At 41.3% G+C, this 23,438-nt stretch overlaps 1 protein-coding gene across 1 annotated transcript in view; it reads left to right on the top strand.

The window, feature by feature from the left end:
• LOC108246081 (integrin alpha-5) overlaps positions 1-23,438 on the top strand; it is a 71,585-nt gene that overhangs the window by 13,719 nt on the left and 34,428 nt on the right. Inside the window, exons 2-11 of the mRNA XM_017433435.3 lie at positions 1,230-1,354; positions 2,936-3,036; positions 3,727-3,850; positions 5,004-5,065; positions 5,879-5,924; positions 6,035-6,160; positions 7,992-8,036; positions 8,216-8,259; positions 8,368-8,424; positions 23,195-23,247. Coding sequence (XP_017288924.1) covers positions 1,230-1,354; positions 2,936-3,036; positions 3,727-3,850; positions 5,004-5,065; positions 5,879-5,924; positions 6,035-6,160; positions 7,992-8,036; positions 8,216-8,259; positions 8,368-8,424; positions 23,195-23,247 — 783 coding nt within the window. The remainder of the gene's footprint in view (positions 1-1,229; positions 1,355-2,935; positions 3,037-3,726; positions 3,851-5,003; positions 5,066-5,878; positions 5,925-6,034; positions 6,161-7,991; positions 8,037-8,215; positions 8,260-8,367; positions 8,425-23,194; positions 23,248-23,438) is intronic.

The raw sequence follows: 23,438 nt of genomic DNA, 5'->3' as shown, positions 1-23,438 counted from the left end.
GGGCTGACATCTACAACTGATTAACATTTGGAGCCAATCTAATGCAAAAAGGTCATCACAGCTAATCGCCCTGAGAAAATACCTAAATGGCTACACTTTGCCCAATTTTACAAACATAGAACTAAAATTTGGTGTGGTAGTAGCTGACAGTCAGTCACAACATATACTCCAAGTGCTAACAGATCCTGTGAGATCATCCAAGATACTGCATTATTGCAATATCGCGTAAGATTGTGCATAATGTAATTTACAAAGTTTGACCTAAATAGCTATGACTCCTTCATTTCTCAACATAAGAAGATTTTGGTCTATAACACTGGCATAAAAGGGCCAACCAACATGCATCCCTTCAAGGGATTCTAGGCCTTTAAGTTAATTTACTGTCAGGAACGCGGGACACGGAAAAGAACCCTGAGTGCAGACTCATAGTAAAAAAAGAAACTGATTTATTAACTAAGGAAAAATAACAAAACAAATGCTGACGGGGCAGCAAACAAAAACAGAACGAAAACCAAATAGCACAGGGAAACAAAACATCAGGGAACTAAGGCATGGAGACAGCTACAACCAACCAAGCAAAAACAATGAACCAGCGGATAATGAGAGAAGTGACCAGGTTTTTGAATACTGAGGGTGACGAGGTAAGTAGAAACAGGTGAGTGGAGATAATTATGGACAGGTGGAGATGGGCGTGACAAAGAGGGCAAAAAGAGTGACGGGGGAGGAGTGAACTACCGAGCAGGAACATAAACAGGAAAAAAAAAAAAACTGAAAACAATCACAAGACTAAATAAAGAAAACAAAAACAAAAACACAAAGAATCCAAATTCTCACATTTACGGCCGAGGATGGCAGCACAAGAACAAACCACGATATGGTTCATTTGTAGGATACCAATTCACGACAGGCACCATCAGAGTTTGGCATGGAGATCCAAGTGTCTGACATATGGAAGTGGACAGCTTGTCCCCACACGTGTCCTGCTTGATACGAAGCTCCTTCGATGTGCTGTTCTACTGCAGCTTTTTGTTGGGAGGACGTTCGAAATGCTGCATGACATCTTGGAGATAAAATCTTATTCATGGGTCAAGACGTGTGGAAAGTTGGCCACTAAAACTACATTTACTTTGCCATTTTTTTCACATTTTCACCACAGCTTTACATTTATATTTCAGCGCACTTTTGATTCTTTACAACTTGTAAGCTTTGGTTTATTTTCTGCTCCCTAGTATCAGTATTTTGATCGGCGCTCCTAAATCCAACACCAGCCAGCCCGCCATCACAGAAGGAGGAGCGGTGTACTTGTGTCCCTGGAGCCAAACTAACTGCAGCGTTATCAACTTTGACAAACAAGGTAGGATGTCTTCTTACGCATCAACTGATCGCTGGGTTCTTTGTAGTCAAAAGATGAAAAGTGGGATTAGTGTAAAACAAGTTCATATAATGTTTTACCTGTGTCTGTGTGTGTTTGTACGATTAGCAAAATGTGAACCACTGAAATGATGTTATTGAAACTCTCAGAAAGTAATCATTGGATGTTCATCTACAACTGATTAACTTTTGGAATCAACTCAGTTCAAGATGGCTGCCACAGCTGATCAATCTTAGTCGATATAAGTATGAATTTACCCCAGTCAGTTTTACTTAAAGCTAAATTTGGTGTGGTAGTAGCTGATGCTATTAACAACACATACTCTGAGTGCTAACAGATCCACATGAGATCCTGCAAAACGTTATTTTCAAGGTTTGATCAAAACAGCTACAACTTCTCCACACAAGATGAACTAAAACTCAGACATGCAAAGTGGGTGATATGCATTCCTTTAATTGAAACTAGTCCACAGCTTAGATTTTTCTGCTGGACCACAAGATGTAAGTTAAATCAGCACAGAGTCATAATAAGGACAAAGACCCCAGAGGACCCCTGCTGCCCCTGGCTCTGCCAGGAAATAATCAAGTCCACCAGTAATGCAGGAAGCGATAAGGACCACCATTTGAGGATCACAGGGTGTAACTTATCGTAAGCGCTTGGAAGATGATATCAAGTCGCAGTTTACACAGAGCGAGCGCTGCTGCTGTGTAAACTTTGTGCACGTAAATACACACCCACAGATTGTTTACAAACACTAACTGCCTCAGGAGTTTGACACATTAAGGGAGAGTTTTATATTCAGACGTCTTCCATTTAGTGCATTTTGAAGACAAATGCCTCATTAACAAACAGGCAAACCGAGCTGAAGATCGAAGAGTTAAATATGCACATTTATCAAGGCTACAGCTGCAGGTACAGTTCAGGAGACATGGACCTTTTAGTACTTAGACTTAAGACAATTTTTATTTAGCCATGGTCACGCTCAGAGAACGACTCTCAGCTACTACCACACCAAGTTTGAGCTCAATATCTTTAAAACTGACTGAATTATGGACATTATTGTGTTTTCTAAGGTCAGCTGGTTTGATTTGGGTTGGTTCTAAAAGTTAACCTGCACTGGATGAACATTAAGTGATGATTACTTGAAAGTTTTAATAAAACCGTTTCAGTGTTTCATGTGATATATTGATCATTTGATAACAGACAGACAGAGGTGAGTCCAAATAGGTGATGTCCAAATTTCAAACAAAGACCCGTCCCCATCTGTACGTGATGGGGATCAGCCTCAGCTTCTACCACACCAAAGTTTACATCAATATCTGTAAAAATGACAGTGTTACAGCGATGTTTGTGTGTTTTTTTTTAAGAATAACTGAATAATTCTGAAAGTTTCATTAAGATTTGTTCCTGAGATATTTTGCTAACAGTCTGACACATGAACACAGACCCTTGAGACAAAAGACATACTGTACATGTGAAAACTCAGCGTGAGAGCAACTCTAACAAACAGTAATAAAGTGGCTCAGTCTTGTGTTGCATAACGTTTTTCCTCTGGTTTTACAGGTGACAGGTATTTTTACATAAATGGCGTGAACACTCAGGTTGAGTTCAAATCCCATCAGTGGTTTGGAGCTACTGTGCGTTCCCATGGTAACAGCATCTTGGTAAGATCCCTTCAGTTACTGTAAAGGTGCTCAGTTTGGATATTTTACACAGTAAGCTGTGTGATCACATCCGTTAGGAAATATTTAATTTAATCAGACTTTGCATATAAGCTTAATCAAATTTAGTGTCAAAAACTAAAAAGTTGTCGTACAGGAAAGTGATGTGTTGTTTTAAATCAGGCATAGACTCGTATTACTTTTCATTTTTTCTTCGCCAAATACTGCATGTATTTTCAACATCTAAACCTAACAACGCTTTAAACTTGATTCATGCATTTTAACTTCTAATTAAATTGACATAAATGAGCTGTGTTGTGTGTGAGAGGGAAGTACTTCTTAAAGTATCCACACCACTTGACTTTATCCACATTTTGTCACTTTTTGAGTATTTTACGGGGATTTTGCGATAGTCAAACACAAAGGAGCTCATGATTGTGAAGTGGAAGGAATATATGGTTTTTAACATTTGCAGTCGGTACAGTTCAACCAAATTGTTTAACGCGTAATCAGAGATATGTGTAACCAAGTTAGTCTTATGGAGACAGATCATTTCAGTAGACCTCTGTCACAACAGACATGTTAACTTGGAAGACAGGATTACAGTTAAATCCTGCTGCTATCCCTGCCTCTGTAGTGAGTGAAGGGCCGGCTCGTTTCATTTCTTCATCATCCTCTTCCTGATGTTCACAGGCTTGTGCTCCCAGGTATTACTGGAGGACGGAGCACGATGCCCCCTTCTCTGACGTTACAGGAACCTGCTACCTGTCTGTTGACAGCCTCAAAACCTTTGTGGAATTTGCCCCGTGCCGAACAGGTGAGCGGATACACTGATTTCATTTTTAAGTGATGTTCTGTCAAATAATAACCAGCAGTGACATCAGCCGTAGAGCACGGAGGATGATCTTCATCCAGGCTAGGGCCTGGATGAAAAAACAAAAACAACATACCGGTGGGAAAGATTGCTACACCGGCTAATATCAAACCTCTACACCGTTTGTTTAGATTGTTGCTGTCCCAGTGTGTGTATGCTGAGGCTGCTGAATGGATCTGTGCACTTGTAGTCAGTCTAAAAGCGGACTGACACGTCCTCTCAGCAGGTGACATATTAAAAGCCTAGATCCTTGAAGGAAAGCATACCGGTTCAGACTAAGATCAAAGGGGGGAAGTTGTAGCTGTTTTGGATGAAACCTTGTAATTGAAACTTTCAGAGGATGACTCACAACATACCACACCAAATCTTAGCTCAGTATCTGTAAAACTACCTGAGTTGATTAGCTGTGGTGGCCATCTTGAATGGGGTTGGGTCCAAAACTCAGTCAGTTGTAGCTGTACACTCAGTGGTTACTATCTGAGAGGTTGATTAACATCTGTCCAGTGGTTTCATGACATATTCTGCTAACCAACAAACGATTTAATGCAAGTTCACAAATATCTGTGTGTTACTTCACACATCATGAGTAACAATATTTTTCACCTTCAGTGTTACATTTCCGTGTACATCCACAACTGTTTATCATTTGACGTTACCCCAGTTCAAAGTAGCTACCACAGCTAATTAAACAACACAAAATGGCTTCAGCTCAGTCATGTTTACAGAGACTGAGCTACATTTGGTGTGGTAGTAGCTGACAGTCATCCTCAACACATACTCCTCGCACATCTTGCAAGATCTCACGGTATCACGAAACTGCACAGGATGTAATTTATAAAGACTGACAAAAATGACCATAACTCTGGCCTCGTTATAAAGCTGTGTTTGGCATAAAAAGCAGGGGGGGATATTTATTGTTTGAAGGAATTCTAGGCCTTTAATTAAATTCTCCCAGGAAATGTTCCCCCTTGTTTTGGTTGGCTGTTGCTCAGAAAAGGTTTGTTAGAACAGGAAAACGACTGAACCAGAAGTAGGTGTTCTGGATAGCAGGAATCAAGTACTGATGCTTCCTGTGTTTTGGTGTTTGTCCCTGCAGAAAGACATGGACCTGCTGGACAGGGCTACTGTCAGGGTGGATTCAGTGCCGACTTCACCAAGGTAGAAGAAATTTCTGGTTTTTGGGGGGTTTGTTACACGCCTTGGTCTGAGGCTCATGGTTCAGTACGGGTTTGGTACAACAGGGAACAGAAACAAACAGACCTTTGCTGAGAGGCAGAATATAAAGCACCCTTGTTAGTTGGGAGGGGCTGAGGCAGGTAAAGTCACCTGGTAACTACAGTATAAAATAAAAGAAACCAGTGTTCTGTTTTTTTATATCCTATCTGAACTGTGAACAGTATACATGTGTTAAACCAAATGTTTGATAAACTGCAGAAGGGAACTTCTCTCTTGGGTTAGGAAAATATGACAAGAAATAGATAAATAAAACACAACAAAATCAAAGGAGTGTTTGCTTCAGTCAACTTGACTGACTTGATACAAAATAAGACAAAACAGACCTAAATAACATCTATAAAAAATAAAATGTGAAATGCTCGAACCAAGCTTCTCAGTAGGTGAGTGCTGATGTGGGAAAATGAAGCATGCATGAATTATTTGGCAGAACTCTTTGCAAGTCACAGTACAGAATTAAAGTGCAGACACAAACCTAAAAAGGTCAGAAAAGCCTAAAACCTCCAGGACCGCGGCCCTCGAGGCCTGGAGTCTGACACCCCTGCTTTAGATAGTATCTTCCTCTGCTTCTTTTCTCTTGTAGCTTGCTTCTGAATGGGAGCTGTGATCACCTGTGTCTAACCTATCTGCTGTCTAATTCCCTGTACCTGTCCCAAACACCTGCATCAAACCTTCACAATGTGCCTATATGGACAGTAGAGAAATCCTTTCCTCATCTCTGACTCCTGTGTGTTACAGGATGGAAGAGTTGTGCTCGGTGGACCTGGCAGCTTCTACTGGCAAGGTGAAGCCAGAGGAGTGGATTTTAGGAGTACCATCAACTTCCAGCTGTCAAAGCAGCTAATCTCCAGGAGTCAGTGTTCATTAACCTGCTTCTACTCTATCATCCTGTAGGTCAGCTGATCTCAGCAACCACAGAGGAGATTGTTAAAGCCTACTATCCCTCCTACTTCCTGCTGTCAGTCGCTGGGCAGATTCAGACGCAACAAGTGCAGGGGAGCTATGATGACAGTTATCTGGGTGAGGAAGTACACTTCAGTAAAACGGATTAGTCAACACATTGCTGTTACTAGATTTCTTAAAAAAAACATACTACATTAACACTTTTGATCAAGAACGGATTAAATTAATATCAGACTTCCATGACATATGACATTTTTGGTTTCCAGTAGGATGAGTGGTGGCAGAGGCTCTGGAGGTAAGGGCTCATCCTGTAACTGGAGGGTTGCTGGTTTGAGCCCCCGCTCCAGCTGTCTTAGCTGTTGTGTCCTTGGGCGAGACACTTCACCCACCTTGCCTACTGGTGGTGGTCAGAGGGCTCGGTGGTGTCGGTGTGATGGCAGCCTCACTTCTGTCAGCCCGCTCCAGGGCAGCTGTGGCTACGATGTAGCTTACCTCCATCAGAGGGTGGATGGGTGAATGGGTGAATGATTGTAGTGTGAAGCGCTTTGGTGTCCTTGGACTAGGTAAAGTGCTATACAAGTGCAAGTCATTTACCATAACATTTATTAAATGATAAAATCTGTTCTTTCTAAAATGCATGCTCTGCCCTAAATCTAATGTCAAACAGTTCCCTTTGTACCCTGAAATCCACCACTAACAGGAGGCTTTTTGAAGACATTTGCTGCTGACATCCAGCTGCTGGATTTTGTTACCAGCACGCTCACAACTCCTGACTTGTTTCAGTATACTGTATGTCATAATCTTTTAGACAGATCTCCTCTGAATACACCACACATCAGCAAATTAAGGCCTGAGGGCCAGAAGCAGCCGTTGAGTCATCCTAATCCAACCTTTGACCTCCTCATACAGATTCAATATGTTCAGTCTGCTTTAACTTGTTGACAAGCCACATGCTATCAGGAGCAAAGGTTTCTGATTAAATGAGACACTGTTTGAGCTGCTTGACAACAATGGAAAGAGCTGTGTTTAGAGGAGTCAAGGTGAGACTTTCAAACCTAAGACCACCATACCAACTGTTGAGCATGGGGGTGGTAGCATAATGATGTGGTACTGGTACATCTTCACCTCAAATGAACATGTAAAAGGTTGAACTTTGGACCCAGTTAGGCTTCTGGAGTGGCCCTCTGAAGGCCCTGACCGTAACCCCGTGGAAAAGTTGTGGACTAAGTTTAAAACCTGGGTCCATGCCAGAGAGCCAACCAGTTAAAATGGACTGAACCTGTTACGGTTCATTGTTTTTGGTTTGGTTTGTTCTTTGTGTTGTTGTGATGTTATTTGTTGTGTTTAGTTTTGATTCCCAGTGTCTCCCTGCATTCTCATACATGTCCTCTCAAGTCATTCACACATGCTTCTCATGTTCATTAGTTGACACAACCAAACCAATTCCACCAAGAAGAAGTGGGTTCAAATATCAGCTAGAATCACACCAGAAGCTTGTTGGTGGATACAAAAATGTGTGGTTGAGGGGTAACTTTGTAAGGGACATTTAACCAAATATTATCAGGGGTGTATATGTATAAATTTAATTCTGTATGGATTAGAGAAAACCCTCAATAAATTCAAACTTGTTCACCCAGTTCTTGTTTTTAAAAGGTTGCACGTTGTCATTTCTGTCTGGAAAAAGAACGTTTCAAATTAAAAGCTCCAAATTAATGACATTTTTGTCTATGATGAGTGGATGACTTCTGACAGCAGCTGAATATAAATTTTTTTTGCCTCAAAATGGAAAAAAAGCTTTATTTTTAATAAAAGATTTGAATAAAACTTTAAAACCTGAAACTTATGCACCTATTTTTTAAATTCTTCGTATAGCTTCTTATAATGTACACCAACAGTGCAGTTTCTACCACGTCTTACTCTCTGTGTCGACTCTCCATCCCTCCTGCAGGTTATTCTGTGACCACCGGCGAGTTCAGCGGGGACGGGGAGGAAGGTGAAGGTCATATTTACAATACAGAGAGGCAAAATGCTTGACTGAGTACAGAGTGCTGCTCAGTCTCAACACACATGTTTATGTTGTAACAGAAAGGGATTATTAAGTCTTTCAGGAAGCATTTAGAATCCTGAAGAACAGAAACAAATGTTTTGGTCTCTTGCTTTTTTTCTTTACAGATTTCATCACAGGAGTTCCAAGAGGACTCATGTTGCATGGTTTAGTAAGGAGTTTTCCTGATTTTATTTCAATTTGCAAAAACATTCTCATACTGTGTTGTATTTGGACATGAAGTGCAGCTGATCACTGACAATAACTTGTTTGACTGAAGGTGAGCATTTTGAACGGGGCGGATCTGAAGTCTCTGTTGAACTTGACGGGGGAGCAGGTATGTGCAGCGTTCCTCTGCTAACATCTGACACATCTGAAGTTACATTTGCAGAGGAAGCCTGAAAATGAAGGAATTTGCCCTGTGGTGACTTACAGTGAGCGCTGCTGAAGGTTTCTGATAGCTTTCAATCAAAACCAGAAACAGAAGAAGTTAAAACACTGTTGACCTTGTCTCTAGGTGGTTTCATCATGAGCTTTTTAAATTGGAAACACTTCAAAATACCAGTGTGGCACATTTTGGCTTTTAAACCAAACTCCATGAACTGACACCCACAGATAAATCGTTTTGCAACATAAATGTCACTTCGTTGGTTTAGTTTAACAAATAAGCATTTACTCATGCCCATTTATATTTTATTTGTGTTAATATGATTTTATTGGGCGGCACAACAGGGCAGTGGGGACTGCTGCAGACAAATGGATGGATACATTCAGTGCAAGTATTTTCCAGTCGTTTTGAACAACAATTCTCTGAATGCAGTGGTGTCCAGTCTTGGTCCTGGAGGGCCTCTCTCCTGTAGGTTTTAGGCGTTTCTCTGCTGTAACATGTCTGATTTAGATAAATGAGTGATTATCGGGCTTTTGCAGAACTTGAAGAAAACAGGAGAAACAACTAAAACATGCAGTGTAGTGGCCCCTCTTGCATCCCAAAAGTTCCAGAATCCAAAAATGCCAGAGTAGTCCCGCAGGAGGAGGTTTTCGACTCACTCAAAATGAACAAAAAGCACTCGCGGAGACTCTTCCCGTTTCCAAGGAGTTTCTTTTACTCTCAAAATTAACAACACAAAAATAGCCTCCTAATTGACTTCAAGAAAAATGTTAATTTGCGGTACAAAAACCATTTCACTCCTCACTCCTTCACCAAACAATCAGAGCTGCCCCAGCAGCTGTTTCTGCCTGTTAATCACTGCAGGAGGCTGACTGACAAGGAGGAGGAGGAGGGTCTAAGCAAAACAAATAAATAAATAAATACATAAATAAATATACANTTCACTGTAGATCACAACATCATCCAGGTAGGCAGCAGCAAACTTTGAACAGTCACTAAGAATAATGTCCATCAACCTTTGAAAGGTAGCTGGTGCTCCATGAAGACCAAATGGTAGAACCGTGTAATGAAATAAACCCATTCCTGGAATCTGAAAGGCTGTGTATTCCTTACAGGATGGATCTAAAGGCACTTGCCAGTAACCCTTACATAGATCTAAGGTTGTAATGTATTTGGCTTTCCCCAGTCTTTCCAGTAGCTCGTCAATGCGTGGCATGGGATAAGAATCAAAACAGGAAATGCTGTTTAACTTTCTTAAATCAGAACAAAAACGTAGTTGATTTGAGTCTTTTTTAGGAACCAACACAATGGGATTTGACCATTCACTTCTTGATGGCTCTATAACTCCCATTTCCAGCATCATCTGGACCTCTTTTTTCAGTGGATCCATCATTCTTTCTGGAATCCGGTAAGGCTTAAGACGAACAGGTGTTGTATCTTTCAAAGTTATTTTGTGTGTTATAATTTCAGTTCGCCCAGGTACATCTGCAAACAGGGATGGAAAAGACTGTTTAATCTCACCCAGCTGTTGCCACTGATCAGGAGTCAGATGCTTAGGAGCCTTTTCAGATTTGGTCAATTCTCTGCATGGACTCATTTCAGCTTCCCCATCTTTCAACACAGCACTGTCTTCTGGCTGAACATCTTGTACCATCAGGATCTGCTTCACATCCATTTCTGGAACATTTCTTTCATGATACTCCTTTAATAGATTTACATGAAGCAGTTGCTTTGACTTTTGTTTTTCTGGACAGATAATTTCATAAGTCACTGGTCCTGCTCTTCTAACCACAGTGTAGGGTCCTTGCCATTTAGCAAGCAGCTTACTTGGCCCACTGGGCAAGAGTACTAAGACTTTCTGGCCAGTCTTCAGCTCTCTTTCACGGGCATGTCTGTCGTACCATACCTTTTGCTTATGTTGAGCCTTCTCCATATGATCTTTAACTTGTTCTCTGTACTTTTCCAGGTTGTCTCTCATCTGAAGTATGTAGGAGATGATGTTTGTTGGTGAAGCCGCTTCACTGGACCCTGATGCCACTCCAGCCACCCAGTTCTCCTTCAGCATGTCCAAAGGGCCTCTAACCTGTCTCCCATAAAGCAACTCAAAAGGAGAAAAACCAGTTGAGGCTTGTGGTACTTCTCTGTAAGCAAACAAAAGGAAAGGCAACCATTTATCCCAGTTTTTGCCAGCATCATCAATAAACTTTCTCAACATTTGCTTTAATGTACCATTAAATCGTTCTACCAAACCATCAGTTTCTGGATGGTATGGAGTAGTACGAATACCTTTTACACCCAGTTGATCATAAAGAGTTTTCATCACTTGTGACATGAAATTGGTACCCTGATCTGTCAGAATCTCCTTTGGGATACCAACTCTGGAGAAAAGGTCTACTAAACACCGGACAATGTGTTTGACCTGCAAAGAACGTAATGGATAAATATCTGGATATCTGGTTGCATAATCACAGATGACAAATGCATATTTATAGCCATTACTGCTCTTAGGTAAAGGACCTATGATATCCATGGCGATTCTCTCGTAAGGAACACTCATTATAGGTAATGTCTGCAACTGGGCACGGTCTGAAACTTTAGTAGGGGCCACCAACTGACAGTCATGACATGTTTTGCAGTATTCAACTACATCTTTATATAATCCTGGCCAATAAAAACGTTGGGCAACACGATTATAAGTTTTTGCCTGTCCTAAGTGCCCTGACCATGGTATAGTGTGACCCAAATGCAGAATTACTGAACGGTATTCTTTTGGCACAACAAGTCTGGGTTCATCAATGTCTGCCAGATACAAAAGATTATCCCTTATAATGAAAGGCTCTCCTGCTAAACTTTTAAACTCAGCAGCACTCTCTTTTCCACCATCTTTATGTGCTTTATTAAAGAGAGGTTTCAAAGATGGATCGTTTTCTTGTCTCTCTTTAAAGTTATTAGGAATTTTCCACTGGAAATCAATACATGGAGTTAATGGCAATGCAGGTTCAGGGTGTTTTGACCTGCTTTTGTTCCTATTTTTCTCCTGTCTACGCTGTCGTTTTGATTTCCTGATTTTACTTCCTACTTCATACAGATCATCATCTACATCTGGCAGAGGTTCTAAACCCTTTTTCATGGAACGTGTGGTGACAGCACAGGAATAAGCCACAGAGTTTTCTTGAACCAAACTGTCTAGGATTGGTAAATCTTCTCCTAGGATAACATCATATGCTAACTGATTCAAAACTCCAACAGTCAACATAAAAGCTTGTCCTTCAACATCAATAGTGACATCAGCAGTTGGATACTCTTTCTGACATCCATGAACACAAGTAATGTTTACCGGTTTGTTAAAGTTAGGCAGTACATTACTCAACAAAGATGATTTCACCAGAGTTTGTGAGCTACCCGTGTCTGCAAGAGCTTTTACAGCTTTGCCATTTATCACCACATCAACTACATGTTTATGTGGAATCATGTCATCAGAAAGTTCATAATTATGTTCTTTGGAAGGTACCACACATAACTCTACTGACTTACTTTTTCTTAATGGACATAAAGAAGCTTTGTGACCAGGCTGCTGACAATAGTAACAAATGAGATCATACTTTAGTCCAGACTGTGTATACCTCTTACCACCCCTCTTGTCCAAATTGTCAACATTAGTTGCACCTGGAGGTTTTACCTCCATAGACCTTGGTCTCTCAGTCTCTCTTGACTTAAAAGGTTCTCTGTGAGCAGCCAGGTAACGTTCAGCCAGGTCTGCCGCTTCTTCTCCAGTCTTTGGATTGTTCTCCTTCACCCATGTGCGGACGTCTGATTGGAGCACACGTAGATACTGCTCCAAAATGATTGTTTCCCCAATCTCTTCTTTACTCCGACTGTCAGGCCGCATCCATCGCTTGTAGAGTCCCTTTATCCGACCGTAGGTTTCACGTACACTCTCTCCCACTGGAACACTGATGCTTCGAAACCGAAATCTGTAGGTCTCTTCTGTTACATTAAACTTAGACAACACAGCAGCTTTAATAGAGTCATAAGAGTCAGACTGGTCCTCATCCATTCCAGCATATGCCTCAAGGGCTTTTCCAGTCAATAATGTGACCACTCTAGCAGCCCATTCAGCTGGTTGCCATCCCCATGTTTTAGCAATGCGTTCAAAACGTATGAAAAAACTTTCAGGATCCTCACCCTCCTTAAAGTTAGGTATTCTCGGATCACCTCCACGGGTTGGTTCCACTCTTTGTGCAGGAGCTCCTTGTGCTATATGCCGCTGGGGCTGAGATGGAGAATGAGGTTCAGCTTGGTAATCAGAGGCTCCTTGGACTTCCTCTGTTGCAGACAGCTGAGACAGTGTCCTAGTCTCTCGCTTTGAGAAAGCTGCTTCTGTAGAAATGCCAGTCTCGATAGACAGCTCATGTTCAGCATAAACATCACTTCGCAGTTTTGGCATGTTACTGCGCAACTGTTTAATCTGGTCAAACAGTATTGCTTCTGTTCGTTTAGAACGTCGCATAAATTCTCTTATTTCATCAAAGATGTCAGATTCAGAATGTTCTTTACTCACAGCACCAACTGTGGTCTGCTTAGGTCGCACAACCGGTTCAAAAATGTCTTCACCAGCCATGGCTCCTTCAGGTAGTGAATCCGGCTCTGCTGGTCCTCCGCTTTGTCCTTCTTCCATCTCAGAAAGGGGGCTTTTCTTTGTCCCACGAGTTCTTCCACGTCCTACTCCTCTCATTTAGCCTGTTGTCTTCCTTCATTCACAGGCATAAATGATCCCACTTCTGACACCACTGTTACACTGAGAGGTGTGGTGTGGAAGAAAAACTCCTCAAAGTTGGCTGTAGCATAAACAAAGGTGGTTTATTAGGCCTCCTTCAGCACAGCATGGTTCACAGACAAGACAAAATGACATCTCAAGCTTTCTCCTCTCCCCCTTGGCTCAGCCAGCAGTCCTCTTATATACTGTTGTCCCCACCTTCTCAATTAACTGCCCAGCCAATCAAAGTCCGGCAAACATGGGCCTTTCTATAAAAGAGCTGGGTTTGAGGCGGGCCTCCTCTTTGGTAGGTTCCAAGATGGCCGCTACAAGGACACACCCAAAAGGTAACAAACATTTCACAAACAAAAGGATCACATACACACATTCTAGAACTGAAATGTTACAGAAAATATTATTGCTTCTTAACATTTACTCACTTCCTCCCCCTCTGGTTTACAAAACTCAGGTAAACGAGAAAGGTAGTCAGCAATAAGATTTTTCTTACCTGGACAATGCTGTATGGTGAACTGGTATGGCTGAAGGGCAAGACACCAACGTAATATACGGGCATTCTGATGCTGCTTGGAATGCATCCACTTCAGAGGTCTGTGATCAGTTTGCAGAGTAAACTCCCTTCCTAGGAGATAATATTTTAAAGAGTCCAAAGCCCACTTTATTGCAAGTCCTTCCTTTTCTACTGTGGAGTACTTTTTCTCCCGGTCAAAAAGCTTTTTACTTAAGAAAAGGACAGGTTTCTCTTCACCAGCTTCTCCCTGAGCTAGCACTGCTCCAAGACCAACATTTGAAGCGTCCACTTGAACAATAAACGGCTTGGAAAAGTTAGGACTCTGTAAAACAGGAGCTTGACAAATCAGTTTCTTTAAAGATTGAAATGCATGTTCACAGTCCTCCTTCCACATAATTTTAGAAGTAGACCTTTTTGTCAACTCAGTCAGAGGGGCTGCCAAAGTTGAGAAATGGGGTATAAATCTTCTATACCACCCAACTAAGCCCAAAAATGATCTCACTTGCTTCTTTGTTTGAGGTCTGGGAATTGTTTGAATAGCTTTTACTTTTTCAAGTTGTGGCTTTATCTGTCCATGGCCAACAAGGTAGCCCAGATATTTTACTTCTTCTTGTGCCCATGCACACTTATTCACATTCAGAGTGAGACCAGCATTCTGGATCCTTGCCATTACCACCTTTAGATGTTGTAGGTGATTCTCCCAAGTTTCACTGTAGATCACAACATCATCCAGGTAGGCAGCAGCAAACTTTGAACAGTCACTAAGAATAATGTCCATCAACCTTTGAAAGGTAGCTGGTGCTCCATGAAGACCAAATGGTAGAACCGTGTAATGAAATAAACCCATTCCTGGAATCTGAAAGGCTGTGTATTCCTTACAGGATGGATCTAAAGGCACTTGCCAGTAACCCTTACATAGATCTAAGGTTGTAATGTATTTGGCTTTCCCCAGTCTTTCCAGTAGCTCGTCAATGCGTGGCATGGGATAAGAATCAAAACAGGAAATGCTGTTTAACTTTCTTAAATCAGAACAAAAACGTAGTTGATTTGAGTCTTTTTTAGGAACCAACACAATGGGATTTGACCATTCACTTCTTGATGGCTCTATAACTCCCATTTCCAGCATCATCTGGACCTCTTTTTTCAGTGGATCCATCATTCTTTCTGGAATCCGGTAAGGCTTAAGACGAACAGGTGTTGTATCTTTCAAAGTTATTTTGTGTGTTATAATTTCAGTTCGCCCAGGTACATCTGCAAACAGGGATGGAAAAGACTGTTTAATCTCACCCAGCTGTTGCCACTGATCAGGAGTCAGATGCTTAGGAGCCTTTTCAGATTTGGTCAATTCTCTGCATGGACTCATTTCAGCTTCCCCATCTTTCAACACAGCACTGTCTTCTGGCTGAACATCTTGTACCATCAGGATCTGCTTCACATCCATTTCTGGAACATTTCTTTCATGATACTCCTTTAATAGATTTACATGAAGCAGTTGCTTTGACTTTTGTTTTTCTGGACAGATAATTTCATAAGTCACTGGTCCTGCTCTTCTAACCACAGTGTAGGGTCCTTGCCATTTAGCAAGCAGCTTACTTGGCCCACTGGGCAAGAGTACTAAGACTTTCTGGCCAGTCTTCAGCTCTCTTTCACGGGCATGTCTGTCGTACCATACCTTTTGCTTATGTTGAGCCTTCTCCATATGATCTTTAACTTGTTCTCTGTACTTTTCCAGGTTGTCTCTCATCTGAAGTATGTAGGAGATGATGTTTGTTGGTGAAGCCGCTTCACTGGACCCTGATGCCACTCCAGCCACCCAGTTCTCCTTCAGCATGTCCAAAGGGCCTCTAACCTGTCTCCCATAAAGCAACTCAAAAGGAGAAAAACCAGTTGAGGCTTGTGGTACTTCTCTGTAAGCAAACAAAAGGAAAGGCAACCATTTATCCCAGTTTTTGCCAGCATCATCAATAAACTTTCTCAACATTTGCTTTAATGTACCATTAAATCGTTCTACCAAACCATCAGTTTCTGGATGGTATGGAGTAGTACGAATACCTTTTACACCCAGTTGATCATAAAGAGTTTTCATCACTTGTGACATGAAATTGGTACCCTGATCTGTCAGAATCTCCTTTGGGATACCAACTCTGGAGAAAAGGTCTACTAAACACCGGACAATGTGTTTGACCTGCAAAGAACGTAATGGATAAATATCTGGATATCTGGTTGCATAATCACAGATGACAAATGCATATTTATAGCCATTACTGCTCTTAGGTAAAGGACCTATGATATCCATGGCGATTCTCTCGTAAGGAACACTCATTATAGGTAATGTCTGCAACTGGGCACGGTCTGAAACTTTAGTAGGGGCCACCAACTGACAGTCATGACATGTTTTGCAGTATTCAACTACATCTTTATATAATCCTGGCCAATAAAAACGTTGGGCAACACGATTATAAGTTTTTGCCTGTCCTAAGTGCCCTGACCATGGTATAGTGTGACCCAAATGCAGAATTACTGAACGGTATTCTTTTGGCACAACAAGTCTGGGTTCATCAATGTCTGCCAGATACAAAAGATTATCCCTTATAATGAAAGGCTCTCCTGCTAAACTTTTAAACTCAGCAGCACTCTCTTTTCCACCATCTTTATGTGCTTTATTAAAGAGAGGTTTCAAAGATGGATCGTTTTCTTGTCTCTCTTTAAAGTTATTAGGAATTTTCCACTGGAAATCAATACATGGAGTTAATGGCAATGCAGGTTCAGGGTGTTTTGACCTGCTTTTGTTCCTATTTTTCTCCTGTCTACGCTGTCGTTTTGATTTCCTGATTTTACTTCCTACTTCATACAGATCATCATCTACATCTGGCAGAGGTTCTAAACCCTTTTTCATGGAACGTGTGGTGACAGCACAGGAATAAGCCACAGAGTTTTCTTGAACCAAACTGTCTAGGATTGGTAAATCTTCTCCTAGGATAACATCATATGCTAACTGATTCAAAACTCCAACAGTCAACATAAAAGCTTGTCCTTCAACATCAATAGTGACATCAGCAGTTGGATACTCTTTCTGACATCCATGAACACAAGTAATGTTTACCGGTTTGTTAAAGTTAGGCAGTACATTACTCAACAAAGATGATTTCACCAGAGTTTGTGAGCTACCCGTGTCTGCAAGAGCTTTTACAGCTTTGCCATTTATCACCACATCAACTACATGTTTATGTGGAATCATGTCATCAGAAAGTTCATAATTATGTTCTTTGGAAGGTACCACACATAACTCTACTGACTTACTTTTTCTTAATGGACATAAAGAAGCTTTGTGACCAGGCTGCTGACAATAGTAACAAATGAGATCATACTTTAGTCCAGACTGTGTATACCTCTTACCACCCCTCTTGTCCAAATTGTCAACATTAGTTGCACCTGGAGGTTTTACCTCCATAGACCTTGGTCTCTCAGTCTCTCTTGACTTAAAAGGTTCTCTGTGAGCAGCCAGGTAACGTTCAGCCAGGTCTGCCGCTTCTTCTCCAGTCTTTGGATTGTTCTCCTTCACCCATGTGCGGACGTCTGATTGGAGCACACGTAGATACTGCTCCAAAATGATTGTTTCCCCAATCTCTTCTTTACTCCGACTGTCAGGCCGCATCCATCGCTTGTAGAGTCCCTTTATCCGACCGTAGGTTTCACGTACACTCTCTCCCACTGGAACACTGATGCTTCGAAACCGAAATCTGTAGGTCTCTTCTGTTACATTAAACTTAGACAACACAGCAGCTTTAATAGAGTCATAAGAGTCAGACTGGTCCTCATCCATTCCAGCATATGCCTCAAGGGCTTTTCCAGTCAATAATGTGACCACTCTAGCAGCCCATTCAGCTGGTTGCCATCCCCATGTTTTAGCAATGCGTTCAAAACGTATGAAAAAACTTTCAGGATCCTCACCCTCCTTAAAGTTAGGTATTCTCGGATCACCTCCACGGGTTGGTTCCACTCTTTGTGCAGGAGCTCCTTGTGCTATATGCCGCTGGGGCTGAGATGGAGAATGAGGTTCAGCTTGGTAATCAGAGGCTCCTTGGACTTCCTCTGTTGCAGACAGCTGAGACAGTGTCCTAGTCTCTCGCTTTGAGAAAGCTGCTTCTGTAGAAATGCCAGTCTCGATAGACAGCTCATGTTCAGCATAAACATCACTTCGCAGTTTTGGCATGTTACTGCGCAACTGTTTAATCTGGTCAAACAGTATTGCTTCTGTTCGTTTAGAACGTCGCATAAATTCTCTTATTTCATCAAAGATGTCAGATTCAGAATGTTCTTTACTCACAGCACCAACTGTGGTCTGCTTAGGTCGCACAACCGGTTCAAAAATGTCTTCACCAGCCATGGCTCCTTCAGGTAGTGAATCCGGCTCTGCTGGTCCTCCGCTTTGTCCTTCTTCCATCTCAGAAAGGGGGCTTTTCTTTGTCCCACGAGTTCTTCCACGTCCTACTCCTCTCATTTAGCCTGTTGTCTTCCTTCATTCACAGGCATAAATGATCCCACTTCTGACACCACTGTTACACTGAGAGGTGTGGTGTGGAAGAAAAACTCCTCAAAGTTGGCTGTAGCATAAACAAAGGTGGTTTATTAGGCCTCCTTCAGCACAGCATGGTTCACAGACAAGACAAAATGACATCTCAAGCTTTCTCCTCTCCCCCTTGGCTCAGCCAGCAGTCCTCTTATATACTGTTGTCCCCACCTTCTCAATTAACTGCCCAGCCAATCAAAGTCCGGCAAACATGGGCCTTTCTATAAAAGAGCTGGGTTTGAGGCGGGCCTCCTCTTTGGTAGGTTCCAAGATGGCCGCTACAAGGACACACCCAAAAGGTAACAAACATTTCACAAACAAAAGGATCACATACACACATTCTAGAACTGAAATGTTACAGAAAATATTATTGCTTCTTAACAGCAGCGCAGTTTCGTTTTCATTCATAAACTCAATCAGCTGATTTTACTCACGGCCCGGTGGCTGGCTTTCTTCGTTCAGGTGTGAGTGGCTCCAACATGCAGAATCGTGTCCCTCCAGGACCAGGATTGGACACCACTGTACTTATGGAAGTCTGATTCAGTCCAATAAAGTGTCTCTTAAGTGATGGTAAATGGATTGTACTTGTATAACTCACACATTCATACAGCACTGAATCTGTACACAGCTAATCTGTGAAAATCATTCTGTGGAGACTGATCAGTGCTTTAAACTCCATTCATACATCGAAGGGGCTCACATCAGAGGCAGTGAGGGGTTCAGTGTCTTGCCCAGGGACACTGACATGTGACTGCTGCCAGGAATCAAACCTCCAACTCTTTCATTGGAGGACGACTGCTCTAACCCCTGAGCCACAGCCGTTTCTGAAATTTTAGCGTTTTTATGTTGAAATTTGCCATTGATTCTTATTTTTTACAAATTGAATGATATGAGTGTTAATATGAAAATTTCTCTGAGTGTGCAAACGCTGGTGCCCCTGCAGGTGCTTGGTCTTTGCTGTCAGCTGTGAAAACACACTTCAGGGTCATTGTGCATCAGCTCTTGTTAGTCTAGGGAGTCAAACAAGCCTGTAATGTTTAGATTTCATTTTGAAAGGCAATTCTAGAAACATCAAGGCTCTGACACTTGATAATATATGAACTGTTCAATCCTTAAGCATGTGCCAACAAGGCCAGGGCAGAGATATATTGGAGGTAAGTTCGGTTCAGCTGCCACTGAGACTAAGGGACGATGTTCAGAAAAAAAATACAAATAAACAAGAAATTTGCTCCAACAATTCAAAGACCATTTAGGCCAAGATGGATAAGAAGAAAGTCCTACAGAAACAAAAACCCTCTGGATAATCAGAGTCAGTGTTCACAACATCAGCACCATGTAGCTGTCATCATGAGTAATGGCAGCCAGGCCTGGGACCCCTGATGGACCTCTCTGTCTCATTGGATGGGGAGTGCCTGCCCAAATGTTTAAAAAGGTGGCCAAATGGGAGTGATGGCACTCCAAAACCAAAAGTCATAACAGAATTTGTGATGTTTTATTATTCTGTTTTCATATAAAAGCTATTAGAAAAATACCGTGGTATGGAAGCTTCCTCCTTCCACTGAACTTTAGTTTTATTTTTAAGAACACACAAGGCCCCTTATGCTATGATGTAACCTTTCTGTGTGGGAGGAGAACTGGTGAGGGACTACACAAACAAACAATCTGACAGGTAAGGAGAGAGGCCTGGTTAGCTTCATACAAGCAGAAATGCTGTTGATGTGGGCTTTAAACTCTCTCGCCAACAACCGTCACATAATCAGACCGTCCAACTTTAAAAATGAGATGTAACAATATTTAATGCACAAATAAGGAAACTTGGAGAAGCACACCAATAAAAAGACAAACAAATAAAACAAATCAGTGATTTTAAGAGTCAACACAGCTGGTGCACTTGTTGGACCTCATTAGTCATGTTTTGACATTTAAACTGAACTCTTCGATCCCAGGTGAGGATCCTGCCACGGTATTCATCTGCACGCTCTGCTCTGTCCGTGTGTGATACAAAGTTGGGCTTAGTGCTACGCATTGACGAGTCCTGAGCTCCTAATGCAGCAGCTTGTGTGCCAGTCCCTCCAAGTGCACGGTTTAAAATGACTGAAAATGGGAAAATACACACACATTCGAACACAGCATTCACAACAGAGAAAGGCACACAGTGTTTAAACAAATGTAGGAGGGAATATTACGTGCATGTAAGACTGTCTGTCCACAGGGTCAGCAGGGGAACCATCCAGTTTATTGGGGTGCCCACTGCACCCCATAGCCCCCACTAGGTAGTGCCATTTGTAAGGATTATATGTGTACTTTCAATGTATCTCAACTGTATTATTATGGATGGAAAAATTTTAATTTGATTAAATTCAGGTTATTTATGTAGTGCCAATTTACAGCAAAAGTCATCTCAGGGCACCATAGAAAAACATTCACATTCATTAAAAAAGGCCAATCAGTAAATGTCATCTATCTAAGATAGTCATCAAAATGTGTTGAATCTTGACTTTGGCACAAACTCCGATCTGGTGCAAGAACAATTTACTGATTCAAACTGATTCACAGGCACACACACACACACACACACATGTTATGTCTCTATCTTTGCAGGGACTTTCCATTGACTTCCATTCATTTCTACAGCCTAACTACAGCCTAACCCTGACCCTTACCCTAACCCTAACCATTACCAGTACATAGCTAACCCTAAACCAAACCTTAGTCCTAAACCGAACCCCTAACCCAAAAACATCATTTCTCCTCGTGGGGACCAGGCTTTGGTCCCCACGAGGAGCAGTTGGTCCTCACAAGGTAGTATATGTTAGGAAAATTGTCCCCACAATGTATCAAATACATGGCCACACACACACACACATACACACACATACACACCTACACACACACACACACACACACTTGTAAGATGCGATTGGATCAGTAGAGCAGCCGTGTGCTGATGCAGTTTGGGGATTAAATCCAGATACTTTGTCTTTGCACCCATAAAATTTGACACATTTAATTGTTAGATAAAAAGTCTGCAACCAGGTTTGTTTCTACAGCCAAAAAATATATATATATAAATTAGAAAGGTTGAAAAGATGCGTAGTAATGTTTGAGTATGAAGAACCCATCAGCTGTAGTTAATTCTTTTAGTTTACTACAACTCTTCTGGTGCTGTTTAGATATATTGTTTCCTCATTAGTGCCCCCTTTTGTTCAGGAGGAGAACTGCACTCTGATCATATCGATTAATATTAAAATTATTATTTATAATGTCTGCTTTGATCTTGTTAGCTCTAGACTAGCGATGGTAATTGTGTGTGGTGCTAATATAACCACATAAACTATTGCCAGCATAAAACATTTGAATATTTAACTAATCTGCTTAGTATTAACTTGCACTGTGACCAAATTAGATAAAACAAGAGGACTCACTGAACTCTTGTTATTTATGGTTGTTTATATAATTCAGTACTGATCAATCTTTTTGCTATTTTCCGCCTTCCTCATTATCCTTCAGATAAACATTCACAGTAATGAGGCCCCTCAGAAACTGTTTGTTTGGATATTAGAGCACTGCTACCAGGAAATTCACTGGATTTGAAGTTTGTCTTGAGTTTCAGTTTGCTTTATATTCAAAAACGGTTGCTGAAGACAACCCAAATATTCAGTTTATTTTCCCATAATTGTCTTAGTTCTTGACCCAACTTCACAGCTGATCATTTTAAAGAGAGTCAGAATACAGGATTAATCAGACAATACTATAATAAATCTACTGCAAAGAAGAAGCCAGATGTGAACACCACTCAGAAACGCTGCCATCTTCTCTGGACCAAAGCTCATTTAAACTGGACTGAGGCAAAGAGTAGAACTGATCTGTGGTCAGACAGATTTAAATCTGAAATTCTTTTTAGAAACCACAGACTCCATAGTCCTCCATACTGAAGAGGAGAGGCACCAAAAGCCTGCCTCTCTGATGGTATGGGGGTGCATTAGTGCCTCTGGCATGGACAGCTTACACATCTAGAAAGGCACCATCGATGCAGAACAGTATATACAAGTTTTAGAACAACATATACTCCCATCCAGACATCTTTTTCACAGGAGGCCTTGCATATTTCAGCAGGACAACATTAAACCTCAGCCTGCATCCATTAAAACAACATGGCTGCTCAGTAGAAGAGTCCAGGTGCTGAACTGACCTGCCTGCAGTCCAGACCTCTCACCTGCTGAAAACATTTGGGGCAATTTGAAATTAAAAATCCTAAAAAGAAGAGACAGGCCTGTTGAACATCTAAAATCCTCCATCAGACAAAAACAGGACGTCATTCCCTCCAAAACCTCAGCAGCTGCTCTCCTCAGTTCCTAGATGTTTACAGAGATGATGCACAGTGGGAAACATGGACCTGGAAAAACTCTAAAGAGATGTCAATAAATTCCAATCATTTTCTCTTTTTTTTCCAAAAAAGTTTTCTATTTCTTAGTTTAAACATTTAATATGTTTACTTTGTTCCATAGTAAATAACATATGGGTTTGTGAAATCAATGCATTTTGTTTTTATTAACATTTGACACAACCTCTCATTTTTTTCAGACTTAGGGTTCTTCATGAACTAAAGTGAAAAAAAAAATAGTTTAGCTCCCCAGTCGTCTGACACCCTACGTCTCTTTAAGCTTACAGAAGCTTTAACTCTGAGCTCCACAAACAGGGAACAGGTGACTCGAGGGGTTTTAGAGGAAAAGCTTCTGGAGTGGTGGTGGTGGAGGAGACTAAAGAAGGGAAGGGCAAAGAGAAGAGAATGAAGGGAAAGAAAGGGATGTGTGCACTGTGGTGTGATTACAGGCTACTCAGGCTTGTTTGAAATGTTTTCCAGATGGGCTCTTACTTTGGCTACTCAGTGGCAGTCACTGACATCAACAACGACAGGTAAGTGGAGGGAATCACAACGACACAGATGGTGGCAGAAAATACAGGTGCTGGTCATAAAATTAGAATATCATGAAAAAGTAGATTGATTTCAGTAATTCCATTTAAAAAGTGAAACTTGTATATTATATTCATACATTACATACAAACTCATATATTTCAAATGTTTATTTCGTTTAATTTTGATGATT

This window comes from Kryptolebias marmoratus, linkage group LG4 (assembly GCF_001649575.2).
Source record: "Kryptolebias marmoratus isolate JLee-2015 linkage group LG4, ASM164957v2, whole genome shotgun sequence".
Classification (NCBI taxonomy): Eukaryota; Metazoa; Chordata; class Actinopteri; order Cyprinodontiformes; family Rivulidae; genus Kryptolebias; species Kryptolebias marmoratus.
The sequence above is the reverse complement of the archived record's forward strand: the minus strand, read 5'-3'. Positions and strand labels throughout refer to the sequence as shown.